The sequence below is a fragment of the Elaeis guineensis genome, chromosome 5, assembly GCF_000442705.2.
Source record: "Elaeis guineensis isolate ETL-2024a chromosome 5, EG11, whole genome shotgun sequence".
NCBI lineage: Eukaryota > Viridiplantae > Streptophyta > Magnoliopsida > Arecales > Arecaceae > Elaeis > Elaeis guineensis.
Window position 1 is genome coordinate 116917380 of NC_025997.2, and position 26924 is coordinate 116944303.

Below are 26924 nucleotides of genomic sequence, written 5' to 3' on the forward strand. Positions count from 1 at the left end.
TTTTTCTTCTCCTTTATTCCTTGTTTCTTCTCCTTTTCATCTTATTTTCCTTTCGTCCTTTTTCCCCTTTTTCCAGCTTGTTCTCTCTCTCTCTCTCTTTTTCTGATTTCTTTCTTGCAATCTTTGGGATGACAATATGACATTTTAATTAACCTTATGGAATTTTTTTTTTAGTGAAAACTTTTCGAATTTAAACTTGTTCAGGTTTGATTTTTAACAGTTCAAATTGGTTATGGTTATCACTCTTATATTTGACTAGGTGGATTTATATGTTATGGGATATGTATTGACTTTGACTAATCTAAGCTTTTATTCTGCTTTAATGTGCTATTTGGTTATTCATGCAATAAACGATGTTATTTTTGACCCTTTTTATTTGCCTTTTCCATAATGGACCGCCTAAGTCACTAGGCAGTCTGCCTAGGTGGTTAAGTGGTCAGGGTTCCTTCCAACTCAGGCTTTCTAGCTGTCTTGGCAATCTTGTTTGGACATAAGAATTTCTTCATTGATTTGTGGAATCAATTTCGGTGACACAAAATTCGGAGCTTGCTGACTCTATCATAATTATGGCACCATTTGTTATCCCTTTGTTTTTTTGGTTATACACCTTCATCACATACAAAAACAAGAATATATGGAGATGGACAGATGGTTGCGCCCAGAACCCAAGTGATTGTGTTGTAGTTTTAGATTTGAGCATGTGCAAATGCTGAAGACATGAATGGATAAGATTTAACTTATTGAATGGACTTAATTGTTAAATATATACCATGAATTCCTATTAGGCAATATAAAAGAAAGTCAGCAGCCTTGCAAATGGCTGGGTGGCAGAGGGGGTCATCTGAAAAAGTTGGAGCATGATTATTGGTCTGGGCTTTTTCCAAAAAAGGTGATGTGGAGATGGTTCAAAACTTTTGTTATTGGGTTAGCCATACACTTAACATGTTTCTAGCGATTCGCATGGCATCATCAAATGATACAAATATCGGGTAAGAATCTACAGTACACTAGAACACCCTTGTTGATGATCAGTTACTCCGACAGCAACCAAGGTTCTTGGAACAATGTGATAGACTTCTGTTAAGCAATGGTGTTTATGACAGTAGGAATGGTTAGGTTAATGGATGGTGAAGGTGAACCACCACTGGGCTTTAACATCAACTTCTTGAATTTCTCTCTTTCTCAACAAGCTGCATGTATTTGAGCATGTCCTATGTTGTGCTCTGATCCAGTATATGTATTTATATGCTCATTTTTCTAGTTTTTGCTTCTCAAGCCAGTGGCTCAACGACCTACATCTTAGTTGATATTACAAGGCATCGTCTTGTGCTTGTCACCAATCCTTATCTTTTAGTATTCTGAAAATCACCAAGTTGATGCCTAAGTTCTATAATTTATTTAGCTTTGCAAGAATGAGAATTTAGGACACTCCTAATTAAGACAAAATACATATAAAGGCTTAGATTTTATCTGGGTTATATATCTTAATAATTATAGATTGTTCATACTATGCATGTTTGCCTTAGTTGTGTCGACTAACACAGTGTTGTGCATATCCATTCTGTACTTCTCATTTTCACATTTCTCATCATCACTTGAGGTTACTGCTTTCGTAATGGAATCTTGCAATGTCTAAAACCTATTGGCGGAAGCATTTTGAATCATCATCATGAAAGGTTTTTCCTTTTTTCTGTTAGGTGCATAGGTAAATGTCTTATTGTCTCATGCATCTTTGTTCAGAATATAATGTGTCTGAACATGTTTAGCTGCAAATATTTTTTAATGAATCCTGCACAAAATTTGTTTCCACATTTCCCTTATAAACTTGCTTTGCAGAAAACTGTATGCATTATAGGCTTAACAAATGACACACCATTGTTAATCGTTATTGTGCAACATGTGACATAATTACTAAAAGTTGAGATAATTCAGGACAAAAGTGCAGAAGGCAGAGGAAGGATTGCTCGCAGACAAAGAAGGCTTTTAGTGGTTGAAGTTGAGAAAAGGCTCATGCAGTTTCAAACTTGCATGGATCAAGGCATGGTAAAGTTTGAATTATAGTTTCCTTATTTTGTTAATAGCTAATGTATAAATAGTCCTTTTTGAGTCTGTTTGTTTGTCTCACTGGGCTAATTTGATCTGAAAATATCATTGGGTGCATTCAATATAATACATATCTCCAGCATTCCGCACTATATTTCTGTCTGTTTAGCACTATCAATATGATGCAGGCCTATTTTTCTTAAAAAAGAAAAAAGCAATATGATACAGGCCTAGAGTTATAAGCTTTTTTTTTAAAAAAAAGAAAAAAAAAACTTATTTTGGATCTGGAGGAATGCATGTGGTGAGGGCTGGTTGTGAATTTCTCTGATTTGTTGATCCCATCTGAAACTTATATTGGTTAAACATGTGATGCAATCCTTTGATAATGACAAAAGCTTGAACCTGAAAAGTTGCATAAAAAACTTGCTTAAACTACCTTGGCTGCAAAAGCGGCTTTGGTGCAAGATGGTCCACAAGATGTGCTTTTGCTCAACTATGGAAGTGTTAATTACAATTAGATACTGATGGAGTTCATTTACCATTTGTCAGCAGAGCTGGACACATGAAATTCTTATGGTTATTTTTTAATATAAGAATAAATGGAAGAATACACACCTTAATTATACTATTCTTTTAAGTATTCATTGCTAGATATTAACATAGATGTAAGTTTATGAATATTTATTCTATGTAACTTTGTATTTGGATTTTATTTCTCTTGTCGAATTAAACACAGATGTGGCAAAATCTGACCTTCATTTCTATGTCCATGCAAGTCTAATTGCAAGTAGAAATTCCATGTGACTTATATTTCCTTGCTGAATATATGAAGCTTGGTATAGTCTATGAGTGTAACTGAATTTATCATGACCACAATAACAATGCTTTCTAGGAAAAATTCTTGAATTTTTCTTTGTTTTTTCCTTGTCTCTGTAAGTATTGCAAACCAGAACTAAATTAAGTGTTCAAGAATTATAGCATTTTGCAATTCATTTGCTAGTAATTTGAAGAAATCTTTGTATCTTATGGCGCAGTGATACCATATGTTGTTGTTGTTGGTGGTGGTGTTTTCCCTTTAGTTTGTTGTTCTTGCCGTTTCCATACTTATTTTTAAGCAAGTAGTTATATGCATATTTTAAAAAGCATATATATATATATATATGTATATATATATATATATATATGTGTGTGTGTGTGTGTGTATATATATATATGTATATATATATATATATATATATATATATATATATATATATATGTGTGTATATATATATATATGTATATATATATATATATATATATAGAGAGAGAGAGAGAGAGAGAGAGAGAGAGAGAGAGAGTGATATAGATATACATAATGTTTGGCTATTAGAACTCTTTTTGAACTTTTGATAAATTTGCCATTTTTTCTCCGAATTCCTAATCTTTGCCTCTAGCTGAACTATTTAAAAACCAAATGTTCGACTTCTGAGTTCTGACTATGATTATGACACGTGAAATGGCAGGTCTTAGAGAACTTTCCAAGTCATATCCTTCCTTAAAAGATGTTTCTAACTTGTCCAGTTAAAGCAATTTTTTTAAGTTAATTTGATTTCAAAACTCACCAAATCAGTAATAATATGGTTTCTAATGACACCATTTCTTTTGTAATTTTCACATGCTGGTTTTGTTAAATGGTATTTCTTGTTACTGCATGAGCTAATAACTTTTATATCCAGATATATGTATTACTTAACACACTTAGGATGGCTGTCAGACTATCTTGTTATGTGATACCTTGATGGTCATAACTATCGAGCCTTATCCCTACTATTTGACATCCTATTTGACATCAGTTTGAACCATAGGCATAACCATCAAGCCTAATCCCAACTATTATGGGTTGGTTTTATAGATCCTCATTCGCCAAGAGTTTCTATTTAGGGCCACTGATGCTGTTATTTTAACTCTTTCATATCTTTTCTCACAACTTCCAACCATTTTATGTTAGGTCCTCTTCTTTTATTGCATCTTTTTCAGCACAACTCAAGGTACAAACCCTTACTTGAACCCCCCTCAAATTTTCATTGTACAATACCCCCTACCATCATAATCTCCATTACTATGTCCTTAATTCATGTAATGCTTCCATCTCCTCTAGTATACTCATTTCTTAATCATCCTTTCTAATGTTCTTATGCTTTCATCTTAGTTTTCTTGTTTTTGCTGCACAACTTCTTCCCTAAACGCTCTTTATTGCATAATGTTGTAAGCCATAGAACTTTGCAGATCTCATTTTTATATGAAATTCCTTTAGGTTGTCAAGGCATGCATTTGGTGCGGACATCAGAGCCATCAGAAGTCGGCGACATGATTTAGATTCGATTTGGATCGAAGAAGCCCCATTAGATTGGCTCTACTTCAGTTATTTATTTTCAGTCAATAAATTTTTGATGCATTTAGTTTTGGGTCCATAGGGCCATACTTGGGTTTGTATTGGGTTTGTCCATGTCATCTTTAGAGCTACCACTCTCCACACGCCCAGGGAAGAAATATATATGCCAGCATGTGCCGTGCCCAAAGATTCTCATGTCAAGTTGTGTCAAGCATCAAGCGCCCACATGGAGTTCCATTTTTTCCCTAAGATTTTTTAAGAGTTTTTGGCTACTTATTTTGTTGAAGGTTGATTTCTTTCCCATGATAGATTACTTTGTTTGGAAACTAGACATAATGCTTTACTTTTTTGTGGAAAGACTGATTTCTTCCTTATAAAAAGTAAGGGATTCTTAAAGAAATAGCACCCCTAGGATTCTATATAAATCTTTGTATTTTTCATGAAGAGGGCAATGAATGATTTTACAAACCCCCCAAATACTCGTGTCAATTACTTCGAGAGGGAGAGGGTGTGAGACCCAAAATCGCCCCACAAGGGGAGGGTGTGAGGCCCACTTTTTATCCTATCCTTTTAATCTTTATCTACTTGAGATCCAGTATTCCTACGACCTCAATTCGACTCCACCATCTGTCCATGCAAGCTTATCCCATCAAGAGAAGATCTGTCTCCTCCAGAATTTCTATCTATCGTGCTGAGAGAAGAGTGATCTCTTATTCTACAGATCATATGCTATCAATGACCTTCGTTCCTTCTCAGTTGATCTTTGATTTTTATTTTTTTGTTAGATCCAACATTGGAAAATATCTAGTTCTTTATCGACGGATCTACTTGGTTAAAGATTAAGAGCCCTAATCAAGGTAGTTTCTTAACTACCATGATCCGGATTCTTATCTTCTCGGATTTTCTCACGGGTTTAATATTTTATTCTCTTTCATTCCATTCATATTTCTTTTTATATTTACTCGTGAGCATGTTTAATTTCTACTATCTGTTTATGGACTTTTCTGTTGCTAGTTGTTTACTGATCTCTAGAATGGCATTCATCTGCATCATTTAGATTGATCTCGCTTTGGTCTCATATCAATCAATCACACATGCTGAGCAGAGTATAGGCAACTATACTGTCTGTCCTGAGAATAATGATGCCCCTGGTCGGACGTGATTTCTTGTTGATGAATAGAAGGGAGCTTGATCATTAGGATTGGTTTCTTTCTCTTTTCTTTAGGGTTGTCCCGCATCAATTTGGTATCAGAGCCAGTTGATTAGGGGTTTAGTTTAAATTCAGCAATTTAAATTTTCGTAAGTTAAATTTTAGCGCTTTAAATTTCGTAATTTACTTTCAAGCATTTTAATTTTCTTATTACACCTTATTCTTGCATCTTAGATTTGCATGACCACTAGATCAGGTACCTAGTACCAACATCCTACTTCTCCACCCAACACCAATATGGATCCTAATACAGCAACCATCATTAATGCTCTGACTGAAAAGTTTGATGATATGAAAAATTTTATGAAAGCCATGAATGAGAGAATAGTAATATTAGAAGAAACTAGGCAGAAACAACTTGAATCTAAGTCTCTCCGACTGTTTATAGGACAGAGATAGGAATCTAGAACTTGATCGACCTATAGGGGCACGCCCGCACCATAATCAGTTCGATCAAGATGAGCATATTCTTAGGAATGTGAAATCGAAGTCCCAAGTTTTGATGGTTGTCTAGATCCGAGAGTGTACCTAGACTGGGAATCAGACATGGATCACTACTTTGGGTGGTATGAAATGTCTGAAGCAAGGAGAGTTAGGTTTGCTAGGATGAAGTTGGTTAGGTAAGCTCAACTTTATTGAGAAAGTGTTGAGCATCTTTTCAATTAGAGAAGACAAGATTCAATAGAAATTTGGGATGAGATGAAAGAGAAACTCAGAGAGAAGTACCTCCCCACCTACCAACAAAGATTTTTAAATCAATGGCAGAGGCTTACTTAAGGGAATAGATCAGTCATCGAGTATATCACGAGATTTGATGAGTACCTCATGAGATGTGGAGTAGCCGAAGATAGGGTTGTTACCTTGTCTAGATTTAGAGTTGGATTACAAGAGGATATTTAGCGTGAGCTCTTTCTGCGAGAAGTAACCACGTTAGAACAAGCTTATCAACTTACCTTAGATTTTGAGGGATTTTCTAGATATTCAACTCTCCGTCGTCCTGAACCTAGCCGAGTAACCCATTCTAGATCGAGACCCAATATTAATCAAGCTCCTAGTAACGGATCTTCACCTACAAATCCTATTGGGAGAAAAGAAGATAAAAGAAAAGGAGCTATAGGAGAGTCATCAAAAGGAAGTAGTTCTCGATCCCATTGCTTCAAGTGCCATGGTTACGGTCACTTTGCTGCACAATGCCCCAACCAATCATTATTTATGGAAGAATTAGAAGGAGAAATCTTAGAAAATATTGAGGAAGTTTATGAAGCTGATCCAGACTTAGCCAAGCAGTTTGAGAGTACTGAGAACATCTTAGGTTATGTTGTACCCGAGTCAGACCTTAGGCTTGGAGTCGTTAGATATATTCTAGCACAGACTAAGAAAAGTGCAGACTGGCGTAGGACCTCTATTTTTTATGCCTTCATAAAATTTAGCGATAAAATTTGTAAGGTGATCATTGATAGTGGTAGCTGTATCAACGTCATCTCCACCGACACGGTTAAGCGATAGGATTAACTCCTGTAGATTATCCCAGCCCATACCATGTATCTTGGATAGACTCCTCTATTCCCATCAAATTTCGATGCCGTGTGCCCATCCAGCTTCATTCCTATCAGGATCATGTGTGGTGCGATGTCTTACCCATGGAAGTCGGTAATGTCATATTAGGTCGGCCTTGGCTATTCAACAATGATGTTACGATTTATGACCGAACCAACTCCTATAGCTTTACTCATCAGGATAAGAAGATCACGATTAATCCTTCTCCATCTAAGGCTACCAATAGAAAGATAGACGATGGATCAAAAGAAAACATTAAGAAGAAAAGCCTCCATCTAATAAAAAAGATAGGTGCCAAAGAATTAGAGACGATCATGAGTGAAGGATCATCAGTTTAGATGCTTGCTGCAAGAGAAGTTCGTGAGGACTCTAAGGTGGATTATCCTAAGGAAGTAGCTAGCCTTTATGAGTTTTATGATGTCTTTCTTGAGAATCTCTCAGATTACTTACCGTTTATGAGAAATATTCAACATGCCATTGATTTAGTTCCTGAATCTACCCTACCCAACTTGTCCCACTATAGGTTATACCTTACTGAGCATGTCGAGCTACAAAGACAAGTTGGAGAGCTGATAAAAAAAGAATTTGTGAGAGTTTGAGTTCTTGCGCGGTTCCTGCACTATTGACTCCAAAGAAGGATGGTACATGAAGGATGTGCATAGATAGTCGTGCCATCAACAAGATTACCATTAAGTACCGCTTCCCCATTTTTAGGTTAGATGACATGCTAGATATGATGATCGGAGCCATTATTTTTTCTAAGATTGATCTTAAGAGTGGTTACCATCAAGTAAGGATTAGATCAGGAGATGAGTAGAAAACTGCTTTTAAGATGAAAGATGGTTTATGTGAGTGGATGGTGATGCCATTTGGATTATCTTATGCCCCTAGTACTTTCATGAGGTTGATGACCCAAGTACTACAACCGTTTATAGGAGTGTTTGTAGTCGTATACTTTGATGACATTTTGATCTATAGTCGAACTAGAAAAGATCATCTCTGAAGAGTGTGCCAAGTTCTTAGAATAGAAAGCTTGTATGCTAATCCTAAGAAGTGCGCTTTCATGACAGATTGTATCGTCTTCTTAGGTTTTGTTGTTACCCCCGATAGTGTGTTTGCCGATCTTGAAAAGATTAGAGCAATAGTTGAGTGGCCGGTATCCAAGAGTGTGCATGACGTGCGAAGTTATTATGGATTAGCAATTTTTTATCGTAGGTTCATCAAAGGGTTTAGCATCATAGTCGCTCTCATTACTGACTGCATTAGAAAGGGAGATTTTGAATGGACTAGGGCAGCCAATAGAGCCTTCCTAGACATTAAGGATAAGATGACCCACGCCCCAGTCTTACGTCTACCTGATTTTTTTCAAAGTTTTTGAAGTAGCATGCGACGCGTCAGTAGTTGGGATTGGTGATGTCCTTAGTCAAGAAGGTCATCCGGTAGCATATTTTAGCGAGAAACTTAACGATTCTAAACTCAAGTATTCTACCTACGATAAGGACTTTTATACGGTAATCCAAGCTTGAAGATATTGGAGACATTATCTACTACTATAAGAATTTATTTTGTACTCTGACCATGAGGCCCACCGATTCTTGAATTTCCAAAAGAAACTGAATCATTGACACGGTAGGTGGGTCGAGTTTTTGCAAGCCTACACTTTTATTTTGAAACACCGTGCGGATGTAGAGAATCGTGCTGCTGATATCCTGAGTCGTCGTCATACTTTGCTGTCCACCGTTAGTATAGAAGTTGGTTTTGATAAGGTTAAAGAAGATTATGAGGAGTGTCTAGATTTTGGTAACATACGGCTTTACGTAAAGGGCCATCTAGAGAATATAGTGAATACACCCTTCAGGATGGTTATCTATTTAGAGAAACTAGGCGTGTATCCTCCGTACATCTTTAAGAGATTTTCTAGTTTGCGAACTACATGTTGGAGGATTAGCTGGACACTTTGGTAGGAACAAAAGTATAGAGTTGGTAGAAGCTCAGTTTTTGGCCAAGCTTGAAAAGAGATGTCGCTTGAATTGTTGCCCAATGTAGAACGTGTGCCGTGGCCAAACAGAGAAAATAAAACACTGGCCTATATATACCCTTACCTATACCAGACTGTCCTTGGCAAGACGTTAGTATGGATTTTGTTTTGGGATTACCCAGGACAACTAGGAAACATGATTCTGTTCTAGTGGTTGTAGATAGGTTTTCAAAAATGACTCATTTCTTATCCTGTTGCCAAACGTCCGATGCATCGAAAGTTGCAAGGATATTCTTTGATTAGATTGTTAGACTACATGAATTGCCTAAAATCATTGTGTCTAATAGGGATATTAGATTTATGAGCTACTTTTGGAAAATCTTATGGCACCTTCTAGGCACAAACTAAAATTTTTTTCTGTCTATCACCCGCAAATGGACGGTCAGACCGAAGTGGTTAATATGAGTTTTGAAAATCTGTTGCGTTGCTTGATTGGGGAACATATGGGTAACTGGAATCTTTTACTGCCTCGAGCCGAATTTGCATATAATAGCTTTGTTAATAGGTCCATTGGCATGAGTCCTTTTGAAGTACATGGATATCAACCTAGAAAATCAATAGACCTCATCCCACTGCCCATGCATACTAGGATTTCCGAATCTGCATAGTCATTTGCACAGCATGTCAAGAGTCTGCATAAAGAGATCAGTAAAACAATTAGCATTAGCAACAAAGTTTATAAACAGAATGCAGATTCTCATCGATGTGCCCAAGAGTTTGCGGAGGGAGACTGTGATGGTTCGATTGAGACCTGAACAGTTCCCATTCAGAATCGTGAAGAAATTACATGCTCGAGGAGCAGGTCCGTTTAAGATCATAAAAAAAATCGGACCAAATGCGTATGTTATGGACTTACCTTCTGATTTTGGGATTAGCTCTACTTTTAACATTACAGATCTCGTCGTCTATAAAGAGCCAACTCGGATATCTGGTGAGCCGTTTGAGCTTGAACCAACCTTTGAGAGCGAACCTATTCCTGAGTGTCCACCGGCCAAAATGTCAGCAAAATACGATCAGATTGAGAGAATTTTAGATGAGCAGATCCTCTCCATCCGGAGTCGAGGCTATCAGCGGTATTTGGTTAGATGATGAGGTCGATCGGAGTCTGAAAATACTTAGATCACTCGAGAAGAGCTGCAGCGCATTGATCCTGATCTGCTTGAGCGTCATCAGAGCAGAATTGACCCACACTCAATAGGGTCGAGTTCTTCCCACAAGAGAATTAGTGCGGACACCAGAGCCATCAGAAGTTGGCGACATGATTTAGATGCGATTTGGATCGAAAAAGTCCCATTAGATTGATTCTACTTCAGTTATTTATTTTCAATCAATAAATTTTTGATGCATTTAGTTTTGGGTCCATAGGGCCATACTTGGGTTTGTATTGGATTTGTCCACGTCACTTTTGGAGCCACCACTCTTCACACGCCCAGAGAAGAAATATGCATGCCAGCATGTGCCGTGCCCAAGGATTCTTATGCCAAGTTGTGCCAAGCATCAAGCATCCATATGGAGTTCCATTTCTTCTCAAGGATTCCTTAAGAGTTCTTGGCTACTTATTTTGTTAAAGGCTGATTTCTTTCTCATGATAGATTATTTTGTTTAGAAACTAGACATAATGCTTTACTTTTTTATGGGAGGGCTGATATCCTTCTTGTAAAAGGTAAGAGATTCCTAAAGAAATAGGACCCCTAAGGTCCTATATAAACCCTTGTATTTTTCATGAAGAGGGCAATGAATGATTTTACAAACCCTCCAAATACTTGTGTCAATCACTCTGAGAGGGAGAGGGTGTGAGACCCAAAATCGCCCCACAAGGGAAGGATGTGAGGCCCACTTTCTATCCTATAATTTTAATCTTTATCTACTTGAGATCTAGTGTTCCTACGATCCTGATTTGACTCCATCTACCCATGTAAGCCTATCCTACCAAGAGAAGATCTGTCTCCTTCCGAATTTTCATCTATCGTGCTGAGAGAAAAGCAAGGTTTGCCATACCGTGCCGAACCGATCGGTACACCCCATCTCGTACCGGACCGGTGGGGAACCGGCACGATTCGGCTGGTAAAATCGGTACACCAGCGATACTGAAGAATAAAGAATGGAAAGTGAGAAAGAGAGAGAGGGGAGGGAAGGGAGGGAGGTGGGAGCTGTCGGAGGCCGGCTGCGGCCGTTGGAGGGCTTTCGAGCCCTGTATCGTCCGATAGGGCTTTCAAGAGAGCAAAAAAGAGAGAGAGAACGCTCGGAGGGGGGGCGGGGAACCTACCAGACAGACAGTGCCTCCGTTGTGAGGCTCCCGGTGGTCGACGAGCTGACGCCGACGGTCTGAGGGCGGTCGAGCGGACGGAGCCCCTCCGCGGCTCCACCCCCTTCTTCTTTTTCGAAACAGACGACGTCTGTTTCGATTTTTTTTTTTTTTATTTTAAACTTATGAAGTCAGCAACTGGATTGCCGACTTGAGAATTTTTTTTAAAAAAAATAAAAATCATGAAGTCGGCAAACGAGTTGCCGACTTAAGAATTTTTTGAAAAAAAAACAAAAATCGTGAAGCCGACAAATCGTTTGCCGACTTCACTTAAAATCATATTTTTAAAAAAATTTGCGAAACAGGGGCGATGCCCCTGTTTCACGCCTATGGCGCCGCATGCGTGGACGGCGCCCTCCGACGGCCACGACGGCCAGTCGGAGGCCATCCGGTGGCCCCGCCGGCTCCTCCCTCTTTTTTTTTTCTTCCTCTTTCTCTATCTCTCTATTTCTTTCAATTTCTCTCTTTTTTCTTTCGGTTCGGGTCATCGGTTCGATACGGTATGAAATCATACCGAACCGTACCGTCGACCGACCGAAACGGTCGGTGGTACCGGTTCAGCAAACTTTGGAGAAAAGAGTGATCTCTTATTCTACAGATCATATGCTATCAAGGACCTTCGTTCCTTTTCAATTGATCTTTGATTTTTATTTTTTTGTTAAATCCGATATTGGAAAAGATCTAGTTCTTTATCGACGGATCTGTTTGGTTATAAATTAAGAGCCCTAATCAGGGTAGTTTTTTAACTACCACGATCCGGATTCTTATCATCTTCTCGGTAATGTTTTATTCTCTCTCATTCCATTCATATTTCTTTTTGAATTTACTCGTGAGCATATTTAATTTCTGCTATCTGTTTATGAACTTTTCTATTTTTAGTTGTTTACTGATCTCTAGAATAGCATTCATCTGCATCATTTAGATTGATCTCGCTTTGGTCTCGTATCAATCATTCACGCCTCCTGAACAGAGTGTAGGCAACTATACTGTCTGTCCTGGGAATAATGATGCCCCTGACCGGACGTGATTTGTTGTTGATGAATAGAAGGGAGCTTGATCATTAGGATTGGTTTCTTTCTCTTTTCTTTAGGATTATCCCGCATCAATTTGGTATCAGAGCCAGTTGATTAGGGCTTTAGTTTAAATTTAGTAATTTAAATTTTCGCAAGTTAAATTTTTGTGCTTTAAATTTCATAATTTACTTTCAAGCATTTTAATTTTCTTATTGCACCTTATTCTTGCATCTTAGATTTGCATGACCACTAGATCAGGTACCTGGTACCAATATCCTACTTTCCCACTCAACACCAATATGGATCCCAATACAGCAGCCATTATTAATGCTCTGACTGAAAAGTTTGATGACATGAAAAAATTTATGAAAGCCATGAATGAGAGAATAGTAGTTTTAGAAGAAACTAGGCAGAAACAACTTGAATCTGAGTCTCTCCGACTACATATAGGATAGAGAGGTAGGAATCTAGAACTTGATCGACCTATAGGGGCATGCCCCCACCAATAATCAGTTCGACCAAGATGAGCATATCTTTAGGAATGTGAAGGTCGAAGCTCCAAGTTTTGATGGTTATCTAGATCCGAGAGAGTACCTAGACTGAAAATCAGACATGGACCACTACTTTGGATGGACGAAATGTCTGAAGCAAGGAGAGTTAGGTTTGCTAAGATAAAGTTGGTTAGACAAGCTCGACTTTATAGGGAAAGTGTTGAGCGTCTTCTCAATCAGAGAAGACAAGACCCGATAGAAACTTGGGATGAGATGAAAGAGAAACTCAGAGAGAAGTATCTTCCCACTTCCTACCAACAAAGACTTTTAAATCAATGACAAAGGCTTACTCAAGAGAATAGATCAGTCTTCGAGTATATCACGAGATTTGATGAGTACCTCATGAGATGTGGAGTAGTCGAAGATAGAGTTGTTACCTTGTCTAGATTTAGAGCTGGATTACGAGAGGATATTCAGCGTGAGCTCTTTCTGCGAGAGGTAACTACGTTAGAACAAGCTTATCAACTTGCCTTAGACTTTGAGAGATTTTCTAGATATTCGATTCTCCGTCATCCTGAACCCAGCTGAGTAATCTCTTCTGGATCGAGATCCAATATTAATCAAGTTCCTAGTAACAGACCTCCACCTACAAATCCTATTAGGAGAAAAGAAGATAAAGGAAAAGGAGCTATAGGAGAGTTATCAAAAAGTTGTTCTTGATCCTATTGCTTCAAGTGCCATGGTTACAGTCACTTTGCTGCATAATGCCCCAATCGATCATTATTCATGAAAAAATTAGAAGGAGAAATCTTAAAAAATACTGAGGAAGTTTATGAAGCTGATCCAGACTTAGTCGAACAGTTTTAGAGTATTAAGGACATCCTAGGTTATGTTGCATCCGAGTCAGATTTTAGGCTTAGAGTTGTTAGATATGTTCTAGCACAGACTAAGGAAAGTGAAGACTGGCGTAGGACCTCTATTTTCCATACGTTCATAAAATTTGGCAATAAAATTTGTAAGGTGATCATTGATAGTGGTAGCTGTATCAACGCCATCTCCACCGACACGGTTAAGCGATAGGATTAAGTCCTGTAGATTATCCCAGCCCATACCGTGTCTTGGATAGATACCTCTATTCCCATCAAATTTTGACGCTGTATGCCCATCCAGCTTCATTCCTACCAGGATCATGTGTGGTGCGATGTCTTACCCATGGAAGTCGGAAGTATCATATTAGATCGGCCTTGACTATTCGACAATGATGTTACGATTTATGACCGAACTGACTCCTGTAGCTTTACTCATCAGGGTAAGAAGATCACGATTAATCCTTCCCCACCTAAGGCTACCAATAGAAAGATAGACGATGGACCAAAAGAAAACATCAAGAAGAAAAGCCTCCATCTAATAGGTACCAAAGAATTAGAGACGACCATGAGTGAAGGATCACCGGTTTGGATGCTTGCTGCAAGAGAAGTTCGTGAGGACTCTAAGGTGGATTATCCTAAGTAGCTAGCCTTCTTAGTGAGTTCATGATGTCTTTCTTGAGGATCTCCCAGATTACTTACCATCTATGAGAAATATTCAACATGCCATTGATTTAGTTCCTGGATCTACCCCTTGCCCCACTATAGGTTGAACCCTACTGAGCATGTCGAGCTGCAAAAACAAGTTGGAGAGCTAATAAAAAAAGGATTTGTGAGAAAGAGTTTGAGTCCTCGCGTGGTTCCTGCACTATTGACTCTAAAGAAAGATGGTACATGGAGGATATGCATAGATAGCCATGCCATTAACAAGATCACCATTAAGTACCGCTTCTCCATCTTTAGGTTAGATGACATGTTAGATATGATGGTCGGAGCCACTATTTTTTTTAAGATTGATCTTAAGAGTGGTTACCATCAAGTAAGGATTAGATCGGGAGATGAGTAGAAAACTGTTTTTAAGACGAAAGATGGTTTATATGAGTGGATTGTGATGCCATTTGGATTATTTAATGCTCCTAGTACTTTCATGAGGTTGATGACTCAAGTACTACGATCATTTATAGGAGTGGTTGTAGTCGTATACATTGATGACATTTTGATCTATAGTCGAATTAGGGAAGACCATCTAGACCATCTCCGAAGAGTGTGCCAAGTTCTTAGAACAGAAAGCTTGTATGCTAATCCTAAGAAGTGCGCTTTTATGACAGACTGTATTATCTTCTTAGGTTTTGTTGTTACCCCCGATGGTGTGTCTGCCGATCCTGAAAAAATTAGAGCAATAGTTGAGTGGCCGGTACCCAAGAGTGTATGACGTGTGAAGTTTTTATGGATTAACAATCTTTTATCGTAGGTTTATAAAAGGATTTAGCACTATAGTCGCTCCCATTACTGACTGCATTAGAAAGGGAGATTTTGAATGGACTAGGACAGCCAATAGAGTCTTCCTAGACATTAAGGGCAAGATGACCCACGCTCCAGTCTTATGTCTACCTGATTTTTTCAAGATTTTTGATGCAGCATGCGATGCGTCAGGTGTTGGGATTGGTGGTGTCCTTAGTCAAGAAGGTCATCCGGTAGCATACTTTAGTGAGAAACTTAATGATTCTAAACTCAAGTATTCTACCTACGATAAGGAATTTTATGCGGTAATCCAAGCTTTAAGATATTGGAGACATTACCTACTATCGCAAGAATTTATTTTGTACTCTGACCATGAGGCCTTCCGATTTCTGAATTTTCAAAAGAAACTGAATCATAGACACGGTAGGTGGGTAGAGTTTTTGCAAGCCTATACTTTTGTTTTGAAACACCGTACGGGTGTAGAGAATCGTGCTGCTGATTTTCTGAGTCATTGTCATACTTTGCTGTCCACCGTTAGTATAGAAGTTGTTAGTTTTGATAAGGTTAAAGAAGATTATGAGTGTCCAGATTTTGGTGACATACTTATGGCTTTACGTAAAGGGCCATCTAAAAAATATAGTGAATACACCCTTCAGGATAGTTACCTATTTAGAGGAACAAGGCTGTGTGTCTCCCGTACATCTTTAAGAGATTTTCTAGTTTGGGAACTACATGCTGGAGGATTAGCTAGACATTTTGGTAGGAATAAAACTATAGAGTTGGTAGAAGCTCAGTTCTTTGGCCAAGCTTGAAAAGAGATGTCCGAATTGTTGTCCAGTGTAGAACGTGTGCCGTGGTCAAGCAGAGAAAATAAAACACCGGCCTATATACACCCTTACCTATACCAGACTGTCTTTGGCAAGTCGTTAGTATGGATTTTGTTTTGGGATTACCTAGGACAACTAGGAAACATGATTCTATTTTAGTGGTTGTAGATAGGTTTTTAAAAATGGCCCATTTCTTAGCCTGTCGCCAAACGTCCGATGCATCGAAAGTTGCAAGGATATACTTTGATGAGATTGTTAGACTACATGAATTGCCTAAAATGATTTTGTCTGATAGGGATGTTAGATTTATGAACTATTTTTGAAAAATCTTATGGCACCTTCTAGGCACAAAATTAAAATTTTTTTCTGCCTATCACCCGCAAACGGATGGTCAGACCAAAGTAGTCAATAGGAGGCTTGAAAATCTGTTGCATTGCTTGATTGGAGAACATATGGGTAACTGGGATCTTTTACTGCCCTGAGCCGAATTTGTATATAATAGTTTTGTTAATAGGTCCATTGGCATGAGTCCTTTTGAAGTAGTTCATGAATATCAACTTAGAAAATCAATAGATCTCATCCCACTGCCTATGCATACTAAGATTTCTGAATCTGCAGAGTCATTTGCACAACATGTTAAGAGTCTGCATAAATAGATCAGTAAAAAAAATAGCATTAGCAACAAAGTTTATAAACAGAATACAGATTCTCATCGACGTGCTCAAGAGTTTGCGGAGAGAGATTATGTGATGGTTCGATTGAGGCCTGAACGGTTCCCATCTGGAATCGTGAAGAAGTTACATGCCCAAAGAGTAGGTCCGTTTAAGATCATAAAAAAAATCGGACCAAATATATATGTTGACTTACCTTCTGATTTTGGAATTAGTTCTACTTTTAACATTACAAATCTCGTCGCCTACAAAGAGCCAACTCGGATACCTAGTGAGCCGTTTGAGCTTGAACCAATTTTGAGAGCGAACCTATCCTTGAGTGTCCACCAGCCAAAATGTCAGCAAAACACGATCAGATTGAGAGAATTTTGGATGAGCAGATCCTCTCCACCCGGAGTCGAGGCTATCAATGGTATTTGGTCAGATGACGAGGTTGACCGGAGTCTGAAGATACCTGGATCACTCGAGAAGAGCTGCAGCGCATTGATCCTGATCTGCTTGAGCGTCACCAGAGCAGAATCGACCCACACTCGATAGGGTCGAGTTCTTCCCACCTCGAGAAAATTGGTGCGGACATCAGAGCCATCAGAGTCAGCGACATAATTTAAATTCAATTTGCATCGAAGAAGTCCCATTAGATTGACTCTACTTTAGTTATTTATTTTCAGTCAATAAATTTTTGATGCATTTAGTTTTGGGTCCATAGGGCCATGCTTGGGTTTGTATTGGGTTTGTCCACGTCACCTTTGGAGCCACCACTCTCCACACGCCTAGGGAAGAAATATGCATGCCAGCATGTGTCGTGTCTAAAGATTCTCATGCCAAGTTGTACCAAGCATCGAGCGCCCATATGGAGTTCCATTTCTTCTCTAGGATTCCTTAAGAGTTTTTGGTTACTTATTTTGTTGAAGGTTGATTTCTTTCTCATAATAGATTACTTTGTTTGAAAACAAGACATAATGCTTTACTTTTTGTGGGAGGGCTGATTTCTTCCTTGTAAAAAATAAGGGATTTTTAAAGAAATAAGATCCCTAGAGTCCTATATAAATTTTTGTATTTTTCATGAAGAGGGCAATGAATGATTTTACAAATCTCCCAAATACTTGTGTCAATCGCTCCGAAAGGGAGAGGGTGTGAGATCCAAAATCGCCCCACAAGGAGAGGGTGTGAGGCCTACTTTCTATCCTATCCTTTTAACCTTTATCTATTTGAGATCCAGTGTTCCTACGATCCCGATTCGACTCCATCATCTACCCACGCAAACCTATCCCACCAAAAGAAGATCTGTCTCCTCCAGAATTTTCATCTATCGTACTGAGAGAAAAAAGTGATCTTTTATTCTACAGATTATATGCTGTCAAGAACCTTCATTCTTTCTCAGTTGATCTTTGATTTTTATTTTTTTGTTAGATCCGACATTAGTAAAGACCTAGTTCTTTATCGACGGATCTGTTTGGTTAAAAATTAAGAGCTCTAATCAGGGCAGTTTCTTAACTACCACGATCCGGATTCTTATCATTTTCTCGGATTTTCTCACGAGTTTAATATTTTATTCTCTCTCATTCCATTCATATTTCTTTTTTGCATTTACTCGTGAGCATGCTTAATTTTTGCTATCTGTTTATGGACTTTCCTATTGGTAGTTGTTTACTGATCTCTAGAATGGCATTCAGCTGCATCATTTAGATTGATCTCGCTTTGATCTTGTATCAATCAATCACGCCTGCTGAGCAGAGTATAGGCAACTATACTGTCTGTCCTGGGAGCAATGATGCCCCTGGCCAAACGTGATTTGTTGTTGATGAATAGAAGGGAGCTTGATCATTAGGATTGGTTTTTACCTCTTTTCTTTAGGGTTGTCCCGCATCAGCATTGATCATGTTATATTCTCAGGGGCACCTCTCCACTCTATTCATCCAAATCTAGTTTTATTACATATGTCTTCATCTTCTATCCATTAATGAATCTATCACTTTGTGGTATCTCTTGTTGATTATCTTAACTGGGACTATCTTTATTTCTGTTTTCGCTAAAATTTCATTTCATATACCTTATCTTTGTTCTACTATTTTTAAGACTTTATCCTCTAAAGCTTTCTTCCACAAATCCATATTTGCATTTAATCTAATTGTTTCTTCATTAACTGACACTATATATTTTGCGAACAACATATTCTATGGTATAACTTCTCAAATATTAACAGTGAGTTTATCCATAATTAGTGTAGAAAAGATATGGGCATACTGTTGATTTTTGGTGCAAGCCTAATATGGCTAGAAATGCACTTGTACGGCAACCTAGTACTTTTCAATTCTCCTGATGGACATGTCCTTAATTATTGATCATACTGTTCATGTAATCTTTTCTAGAGCTCATTCAATTTCCTTTCTTGGTACCTATCATAAGCTCTCTCCAATTCAATAATGATTGTACATAGTTTTTTTTTTTTCCTCCTTTTGCTCTATATTCTTCTTGTCGGTTGCAAAGTAAGGAAATAGCCTTCATTGTCAACATTTCAGGCATAAATCCAAATTGGTTCGATGAAATTATCGTTATTTTTCTTAATCTTTGCTCAGCTATCCTTTCCCATAACTTTGTAGAGTGACAAAGTTTAATTCCAGATAATAGAAATCAAATTTGGAGTCAAATTCATAGTTTGACAGACTTTTTATGACTGGTTGTCAACTTAACATCAGCCCTTCACCTTTCTCATTTGTGCCTGTAACCTCTTAATGTTTTCTATATGAGGGGACTTAGCTAGTCATTCTGTTCATAAGATCATTATAAAGGAACATGTCTTAGTCAATATCCTATTCTTCCTATCTAGAGTATAGATAATATTGTAATTATCCATCCAAAAGAAGAAACATAATTTTTTGATTTTCCTAATATTTTTAAAGAGGATTGGACTGTAAGCCTTTGATTAGTCAAATGCTGTCCTAGGTGATGCTTGACATTAAGCATCAAAATAAACCTTGTGATTGTTCATTAAAAGGCTCATTCTCTGATGGTTGAACCAGCTGATCTGGCTTCTAAATTAAAATTTTTGTATTATTTTATCAATGTTTTTTATTTTTTTGCATTTTAAGAAAAATATCTTCATCATGTTGACTTGTCTAAATCAAAATAAGTTGGAACAGGTGTGTGAGTTTTGAGTCGCAAGTTTTCCAACCTCAAAGTACCACAACATAATAATGTTGTATAAGCTTGATCCAGTAAAAATTTTGGCACACATGTAATGAGAGTTTGCAGAATTTTAATTTAAAATGATATAGTAGTAGAATCGCTGGAATTATCTGCTGAACAAGTTTTTCAATACTCACACCAGACTGGTGTGAAAAACAAGTTTTTCAATGGCATAGCGTAATTTGGAAGTATATATAGGACTGCATTCTTTTAATGGCTAAGAAGACAAACAATAGGTTATATAAATGCTTGTGGTATGCAAGGAGATAAAAGATGATCATGTTCATATTTACTTATTAAGAGTTTATTTAGTATCTTTATAGTATATCTAAGTTGTTCAATGTACAGTAAATTTATCTTTCATCAGTTGAAGGACATTCCTGAAAGTGAAAATTTTCCTTCTTTAGAACAATTGCAGAGGCTTTGATTGGAGTTTCATTAACAAAATGTTGCCTATCCTACAGTACTGCTGTTAAGCATCACCCAGTTATTGCCTTATTGGTTTGTTTAATCTTATTGATTATTCCTTGAGCCCAGGCATTCTCTGCCAGAATGCCCTTCTATGCGATCCTAAATGCTTCAAGTTTTTTAATATCTATAATTTTCCCACTGTTGATTTTTGAAAACTAAGAAGTAAGAACTAATTGGATCAAGAACATAGGCCAGCATTTTCTATAGAATTCTCAAGATAGCAGAAACCAGGCTGCTACACACCACAATTAGCAACACTTCAAAAGGTGAAGTTTATATTTACTTTCAGTGTATGGACGTCTGTTATGCAGTCTGTTCAAACATTTCAGCTCATTGAGCTTTCTTTCATGTGATCATCAGCCAAACATAATCTCATCTGAAGCAAGGTCGTTTATAACTTATGGAAGATTTTTCTGCATGACTTACACTTCTGAACACTGCCTTTGAATGGAATGTGTGCATGAGATGAGCTCACAATTGTGCTGATTTTAACATGCATCGTGAAGATTATCCCTTTCTGTCATGTAGGAGGATGATGCTCGATGCATATTTGGATTGTTGTTGTATAGCCTTGATCGTCTGTACAAGGCTGTCGAAGGGCATGCGAAGGAAACAGGCGAGTGGCTAAGGTTAGTGGCTTCATTCATGAGTTGCTTCATTGAACCTTTGCAAAATCATGAAACAAAATTTACTGAAGAAGAGTCCATTTGATTTTCTTGGTGCAGCCTGAGACAGGATATTGTTGACATAGGGAAGCCTGGTTTGAAAACTGCATACAAGCTTGCTGTTGTATCACGAATGGAGAGGATGTACGAATGCTTGCTTCCTTCATCAAAACGCAAGTGAATCACTCCTGTTGGTCATCTTCCTAGATGTTGCAAATTTTTGAGATCATTTCTTTCTCACTCATTTGTTTTCTTTGTTTTATTTTTTTTTTTCGTATCCTTTAATATGCTGCCGATGCTCAATTAGGAGAAACTATAATTAGGCACTAGGATGCATGCAGTTCTGTGCATGAATTTTGCATTTCTCACTGATAGAGATTCACTCAGGGAAAAAAATTGCAGTCCTATTTGTTGGGATTTCATCAAATACTCCTTACATTTAATGCTCAGCTGAAACATTTGATGTCAGCGAAAAAATAAAAAAAGGCTCAATTCTAAGCAGAAATATCTGATGCTAAAATGGCGGTCATGTATTTGTCAAGTGATGGTATCATAGCCTTCCATTTAGTACTAGAATTTGTAATGTGCACGCTTGTGGATGATAGCCATCCGCTGGATGGAAAAATTGAAATGCAAAAAAAAGGGCAACAGAGATTTTGGGGTTGATGTGGTACTGGCAGTATGTTTTATTTTTGAATATTTTATTTAATTTGAGTTTGATTTGATTCAAAATATTTGTATTTGAAGTTTAATTCAAGATGAATTGAGTCTTCGTATTTCAAACTTGAGTTTGACGTTATGGAAAATAGGTAAAATTTAAGATTGGTTCAATTTGATTTGAATAATTGGATTCGAGTTTTAAATTAAATTTTAATCTGATAATAATAATAATAATAAATATATATATATAATAAATAAAAATAATATTATTAAAATTATATATAAATTTAAGTATATCAAAAAAATTTTGATTTGAATATTTTGTTATTTGAATTTGATAATAACCGAGTCTCAGCTTGGATTTGAGTTGAGTCGTCCGATCCAATAAAGCTGAAAGCGCGCTAGAAATCCCAAAGAGGAGGGTCCCACCCCTTCACTTATTCAGGATGACAAGACCACGATGGGCATGAGGAGAGAGAAGAGGCTGTTCTCAAAAGGCGAGGAAAACAAGAGGTAATGTTAATGAGGCACAGACCGCGACCATTGATAACCAGTACTTCATTCTGTCATCCGGGAGTCCTTTCCTCATACAGATCTCAGCCATTGGGTCATCTGAGGAATCCCTTTTTTTTTTTTTGTTGTTTTGGTAAAGAGGAATCCCTTCTTTGACGGGCCCTTGAAGACATAACGTCCAGCTTTCAAATAGAGAGAGGCACTGTGGAAACACTGTACTCATTGTGAATGCCCCGAAATAAAGATATTCTTCTGTTTCGCTGTCTCCAAACCCTCCAGAAAACCACAGTTAGGGGGCAGTCCCAGATCCTTTTGTTAATGCTCTTTGGCAGATGACATCTCCCAGAAACCATAATTCGTCGATGCTGCTTGGATGAAAGGTAAGTTCCAATTTCTGTGAAATTTTTTCCCAGACGTGAGGAGAAGCTGCATCTGAGAAACAAGTGGTTTGTCGTTTCCTCGTCCGTTCCGCAGGAGTGGCACGCCGGCAACATCCTATGTTGTTATTAGGATTCTGTTGTTGAAAACAAGCCATGCAAAAAATTTTGATTTTTCTGGTGGAGGCACCTTTCAGATGATTTGAATAAATATTAACATCCATGTCTTCTGTGTCAGTTCGAGTAAGTCTAGAAAAATCTCTTTTGGTGGTGCCAATTGCCCAACCGATCCAATGATCATACCAGAAGAAAACATGCTTTCCGTTTCCAATATTAAAGACTCCATATTGATTGACAATTAAAAAAAGTGTACTTTTGCAACACCTTTCCATCCAGCAGAAGCCAGTTTGATGTTTCTTGATTTCAATTGTCCAGGGAGCTTCTTGGTGTGGTAAAGATTCTGAACTAGATCTCGCCATGGTTCTGATTGCTTCTTGTAGAATCTCCACCGGCATTTTACTAGGGGACATTGATCGAAGGTTTTGAGATTTATAACAGCTAAACCTCCAAATTGCTTTGGTCTGCAAACCTTTTCCCAGCTCATTAGGCAATGACCTCCACTACAATTCTTTTCTCCCCCCAAAGAGAGCCCCTACGCTTCTTTTTCATTCTTTCGATCACCTCTTCAGGTATGTAGAAACATGTCATCCCATCATTCTAGCAAAAACCTTGCATTTGGATTCTGGAGGACTGATGCTGAAAAGGTGGCTCTTGTCGAAATTAATCTTGAGCCCCGTAGGTAATTCAAAAGAATAGAGAATAAATTTAAGATTGGAGACCTGTGATTTGTTTGAGTTGCAAAGAATAAGGGTGTCATCTGCATACTGAAGGTAGTGAATCTTTCTTATGGTTTCCATTTTTTCCATACCTGTGATCATATTGTTTTGTGCAGCTCGATGGAATAGTCAATTCAGAAAATCCGAAACTAAATTGAACGGCAAGGGGGATAAAGGATCGCTTTATTTCAATCCTTTCTTTGCCCGAATCCATTTGCAGGGTTCTCCTTTAATGACCAGAGCAATCTTGATCATTGTAAGGAGCTTTTCGATCCATAATCCCCATTTTCATCCAAACCCTCAAGCTTTGAGGAGGAAGAGGAGAAAGCTCTTATCAACATTGTCAAAAGCTTTTTCGAAATCAATTTTGTGTTGTAAACTTTTTTTTTTTTGTTTCAATTTGTTACAGTAAAATATAATCTCCATGGCTATCAGATATCCTTCCGAAATTTATCCCCCTTGAATAAATGAAAACCAAGGGTTGGAGATGAGAGAGTTCATATATGTTTACATAGTTTTCAAGTCTCCATTAACTAGGCTAATAGGCCATTTTTTTTGGGATCATTGTTACTAGTAAATAGTTGATCTTTATGTGAGAACACAGTTTATAAAATATTTCGAAATATTAAAAAAAAATTTTCTAACTTCCTCAAATGTCCTTAAAGGCTTAGACAAGCCCTTTTCTTATATAAAAGGCTCAAAAATCTTTTCACTCCTGATGTGGGACTAAAAGATATGGTAAAAAAGAAAACATCTTTGGCGGAAAATTTATTTGAAAAATTTTGAGTTTTCAAATTTAAATTTCTCTCCAACACTTTATAATGTCCATCTTGCTATTATAAAAATCATTTATCAGATTACAAAGTGTTGGTAGAAAAAGAACAAAAAACCAACTGCCCCAGCAGTTTGTTACTTGGTATGCTAAAAATTGCTGCTTTGGTCTCCTCCTAATAAAAAAATGTTCCAAATCTCTCAAGTTCGCTGGACCTTCCGAATAGATGTCACTCTAGTCAACTTTGATGTTAGTTCTACCAGCTGTACCAATGAGATCTAAGTGTGTGAAGGCTTCTTTGATCATCTCCTGCTCGTTTAGAATCTCTCCTTGATGCTCTGCCTGCAATATTGCATTTTCCTTCTCCTTGAATTGGCTATTATGTGAAAGAATTTTGTATTATCGTCTCCATGTTCAAGCCAATTCACTCCAGATCATTGTTTCTAAAGAAGCTCTTCTTGCTGAAGAAGAAGGGACTGAAGTTGCTCTGGGAGGTCAACTTTATCTTTTCTTTATTGTACTGAGAGGTGCCAAACTTCTTCTTAAGAGATTATCTGTAATGACCAATCAACACAAATAAAAAAAAAAATTAATGAATCTAAATAATATGTTCCAACTAATCTTTTTGGATGAGATTGTAGATTATTACAAGTAATATCAAAGCTGATCAGACCCATAGCTTATCCGGATTAAGGAATACTACAGTACGGATTCATTAGATTGACCACGAATCAATCATGATATTTAAGAATGGATGCATGGATTTGACTCTTAGTACGTCATCTTAAACATGAGGAGTATATGAGGATCTGTGTGGACGTCTATTTAGTCTCATATCGGTTACTTATCGGGAAGATCTTTAGTACTTATACAGAATCAATGAATCTAAATAATACATTATGGCTAATCTTTTTGAATAAAATCGTGGGTTATTACAAATTACACTATCCATTGGATTGTTGCTTTGATGTTGTTTTTCTTTCTGATAATATTGCATGGATGCTCTGGCGCAACTTAACTATTGCCTCGAGATGTTTTGGTGGAGGATATGTTAGAGGTCAACTCTGGTGGCTGTGTTAGAACTTCTCTGCATGTCACAAGAGCAGGATCTGTGATACAAGATGACTGCCTTTATATATATATATATATATATATATATATATATATATATATATAGACATTAGACATTTGTAAAGTAGTCCTTGTTTCAACTGATTGAGAGAGACTAACATTGTTGCCAAGTCGCTGAGGGTTGGTATACCCGTGCCTGGATAGGGAGTTGGCCCGTCCCTTTTCCCATTTCTCTAAAAGAAATAACAAACCGTTAGTCATCCAAAAAAAAAAAAAAAACAGCAATGATTAAAAGAATCCTTTTGGACTTGCATCATAAACCAAAAATATATAAAAGAAAGATTGCTAATTGTGACTTGCTTTCCACTCTACGCAGTCATATGGCCGCAATGAAATTAGCACACAACAGCAGGCAATAAGATAGAAATTCCATTAGAAACTATATCGATTGGTGCTTTATAAACATCAAGACAATGCTTTCATTTTTTTTTGAAAATAATATAATATTTTATTAATAAAAAATATATTAGAAAATAATTAGAGAACCATCTAAAAATTAAGAAAATCTTGTAAATACTCCTAAGGCACTTGTGAGATACTAGAATTCGGGACATGGAGATGCAAAGAAGCATCAATAGCTACGAATTTTGAAGAGAATAGTGGAAACAGGTGCATGGGGTGTGTTAATGTGAATTTTATTACTAGAATATGATAAAGAAGAGTTCTTATTAGAGTCTAGTATAAGAGGCTGCGTGCAAGGAAGGTTCAGCATGAAATAATGCCACATTAAATATATTCCAAGCTTTTAGCCCCTTTTTTTTAATAACTAGACTCCACCATGAATAGGTGGGCATTCAAAAGAAGAGATAGTGATCTCTTCTCTTTACTTCTTCAAGTAGTCAACGAACTTTTTGTCTTCTTTGCTATTTAGAGAAAATTGTAGAGACATATCCTCCATTTTGGGTCAACCCCAAGTCACATTCTTGCTTTTAAAAGGTTTCAAAAAAGCCCTTCAAATTTTCAAACTATTCCAAAATCATCATATTATTTATCTCTGTTAATAGAATGATGTCACGTAACCATTACATGGTAGTATAAAATTATATTATGATCAAGCTATCCTTTATATCAAAGTGCTTCAAACCCCTTTATTCATCCACCTAAATAGTCTCAAAGCGACCAGTAAGTAACTAAGATCATCCATCTACCTATGTGGATCTCAACTTGACCAGTGTATATCCAAGATCATCCATCCATTTACATAGATCCCAAATCAACTAGAGGATGATCTGGGTGGATAATCTAAATTATTCATCCACCTACCTAGATCTCAAAGTGGCTATATGGATTATCGAGATTATTCATCCATCTAAACAAATCTCAAAGCTAGGGTGAATGATCAGAAACTCCAACAACAAAGACATCGTTGTAGGTTAGGGGGCATTGACTATTGGAGCTCCTAATAGCAAGATCTCCAAAGAGAGAATCACTGATAGAATTCTAACTAAATAAGGATA

At 37.3% G+C, this 26924-nt stretch overlaps 1 protein-coding gene across 1 annotated transcript in view; it reads left to right on the forward strand.

Annotated features, from left to right (window-relative positions):
• The window catches only part of LOC105033346 (protein DGS1, mitochondrial), a 58892-nt gene extending 37209 nt beyond the window's left edge, over window positions 1-21683 (forward strand). The window contains exons 12-14 of the mRNA XM_010908106.4: window positions 1933-2043; window positions 21042-21142; window positions 21239-21683. Coding sequence (XP_010906408.1) covers window positions 1933-2043; window positions 21042-21142; window positions 21239-21359 — 333 coding nt within the window. The 3' untranslated portion in view covers window positions 21360-21683. The remainder of the gene's footprint in view (window positions 1-1932; window positions 2044-21041; window positions 21143-21238) is intronic.
• Window positions 21684-26924: the final 5241 nt, after the last annotated feature.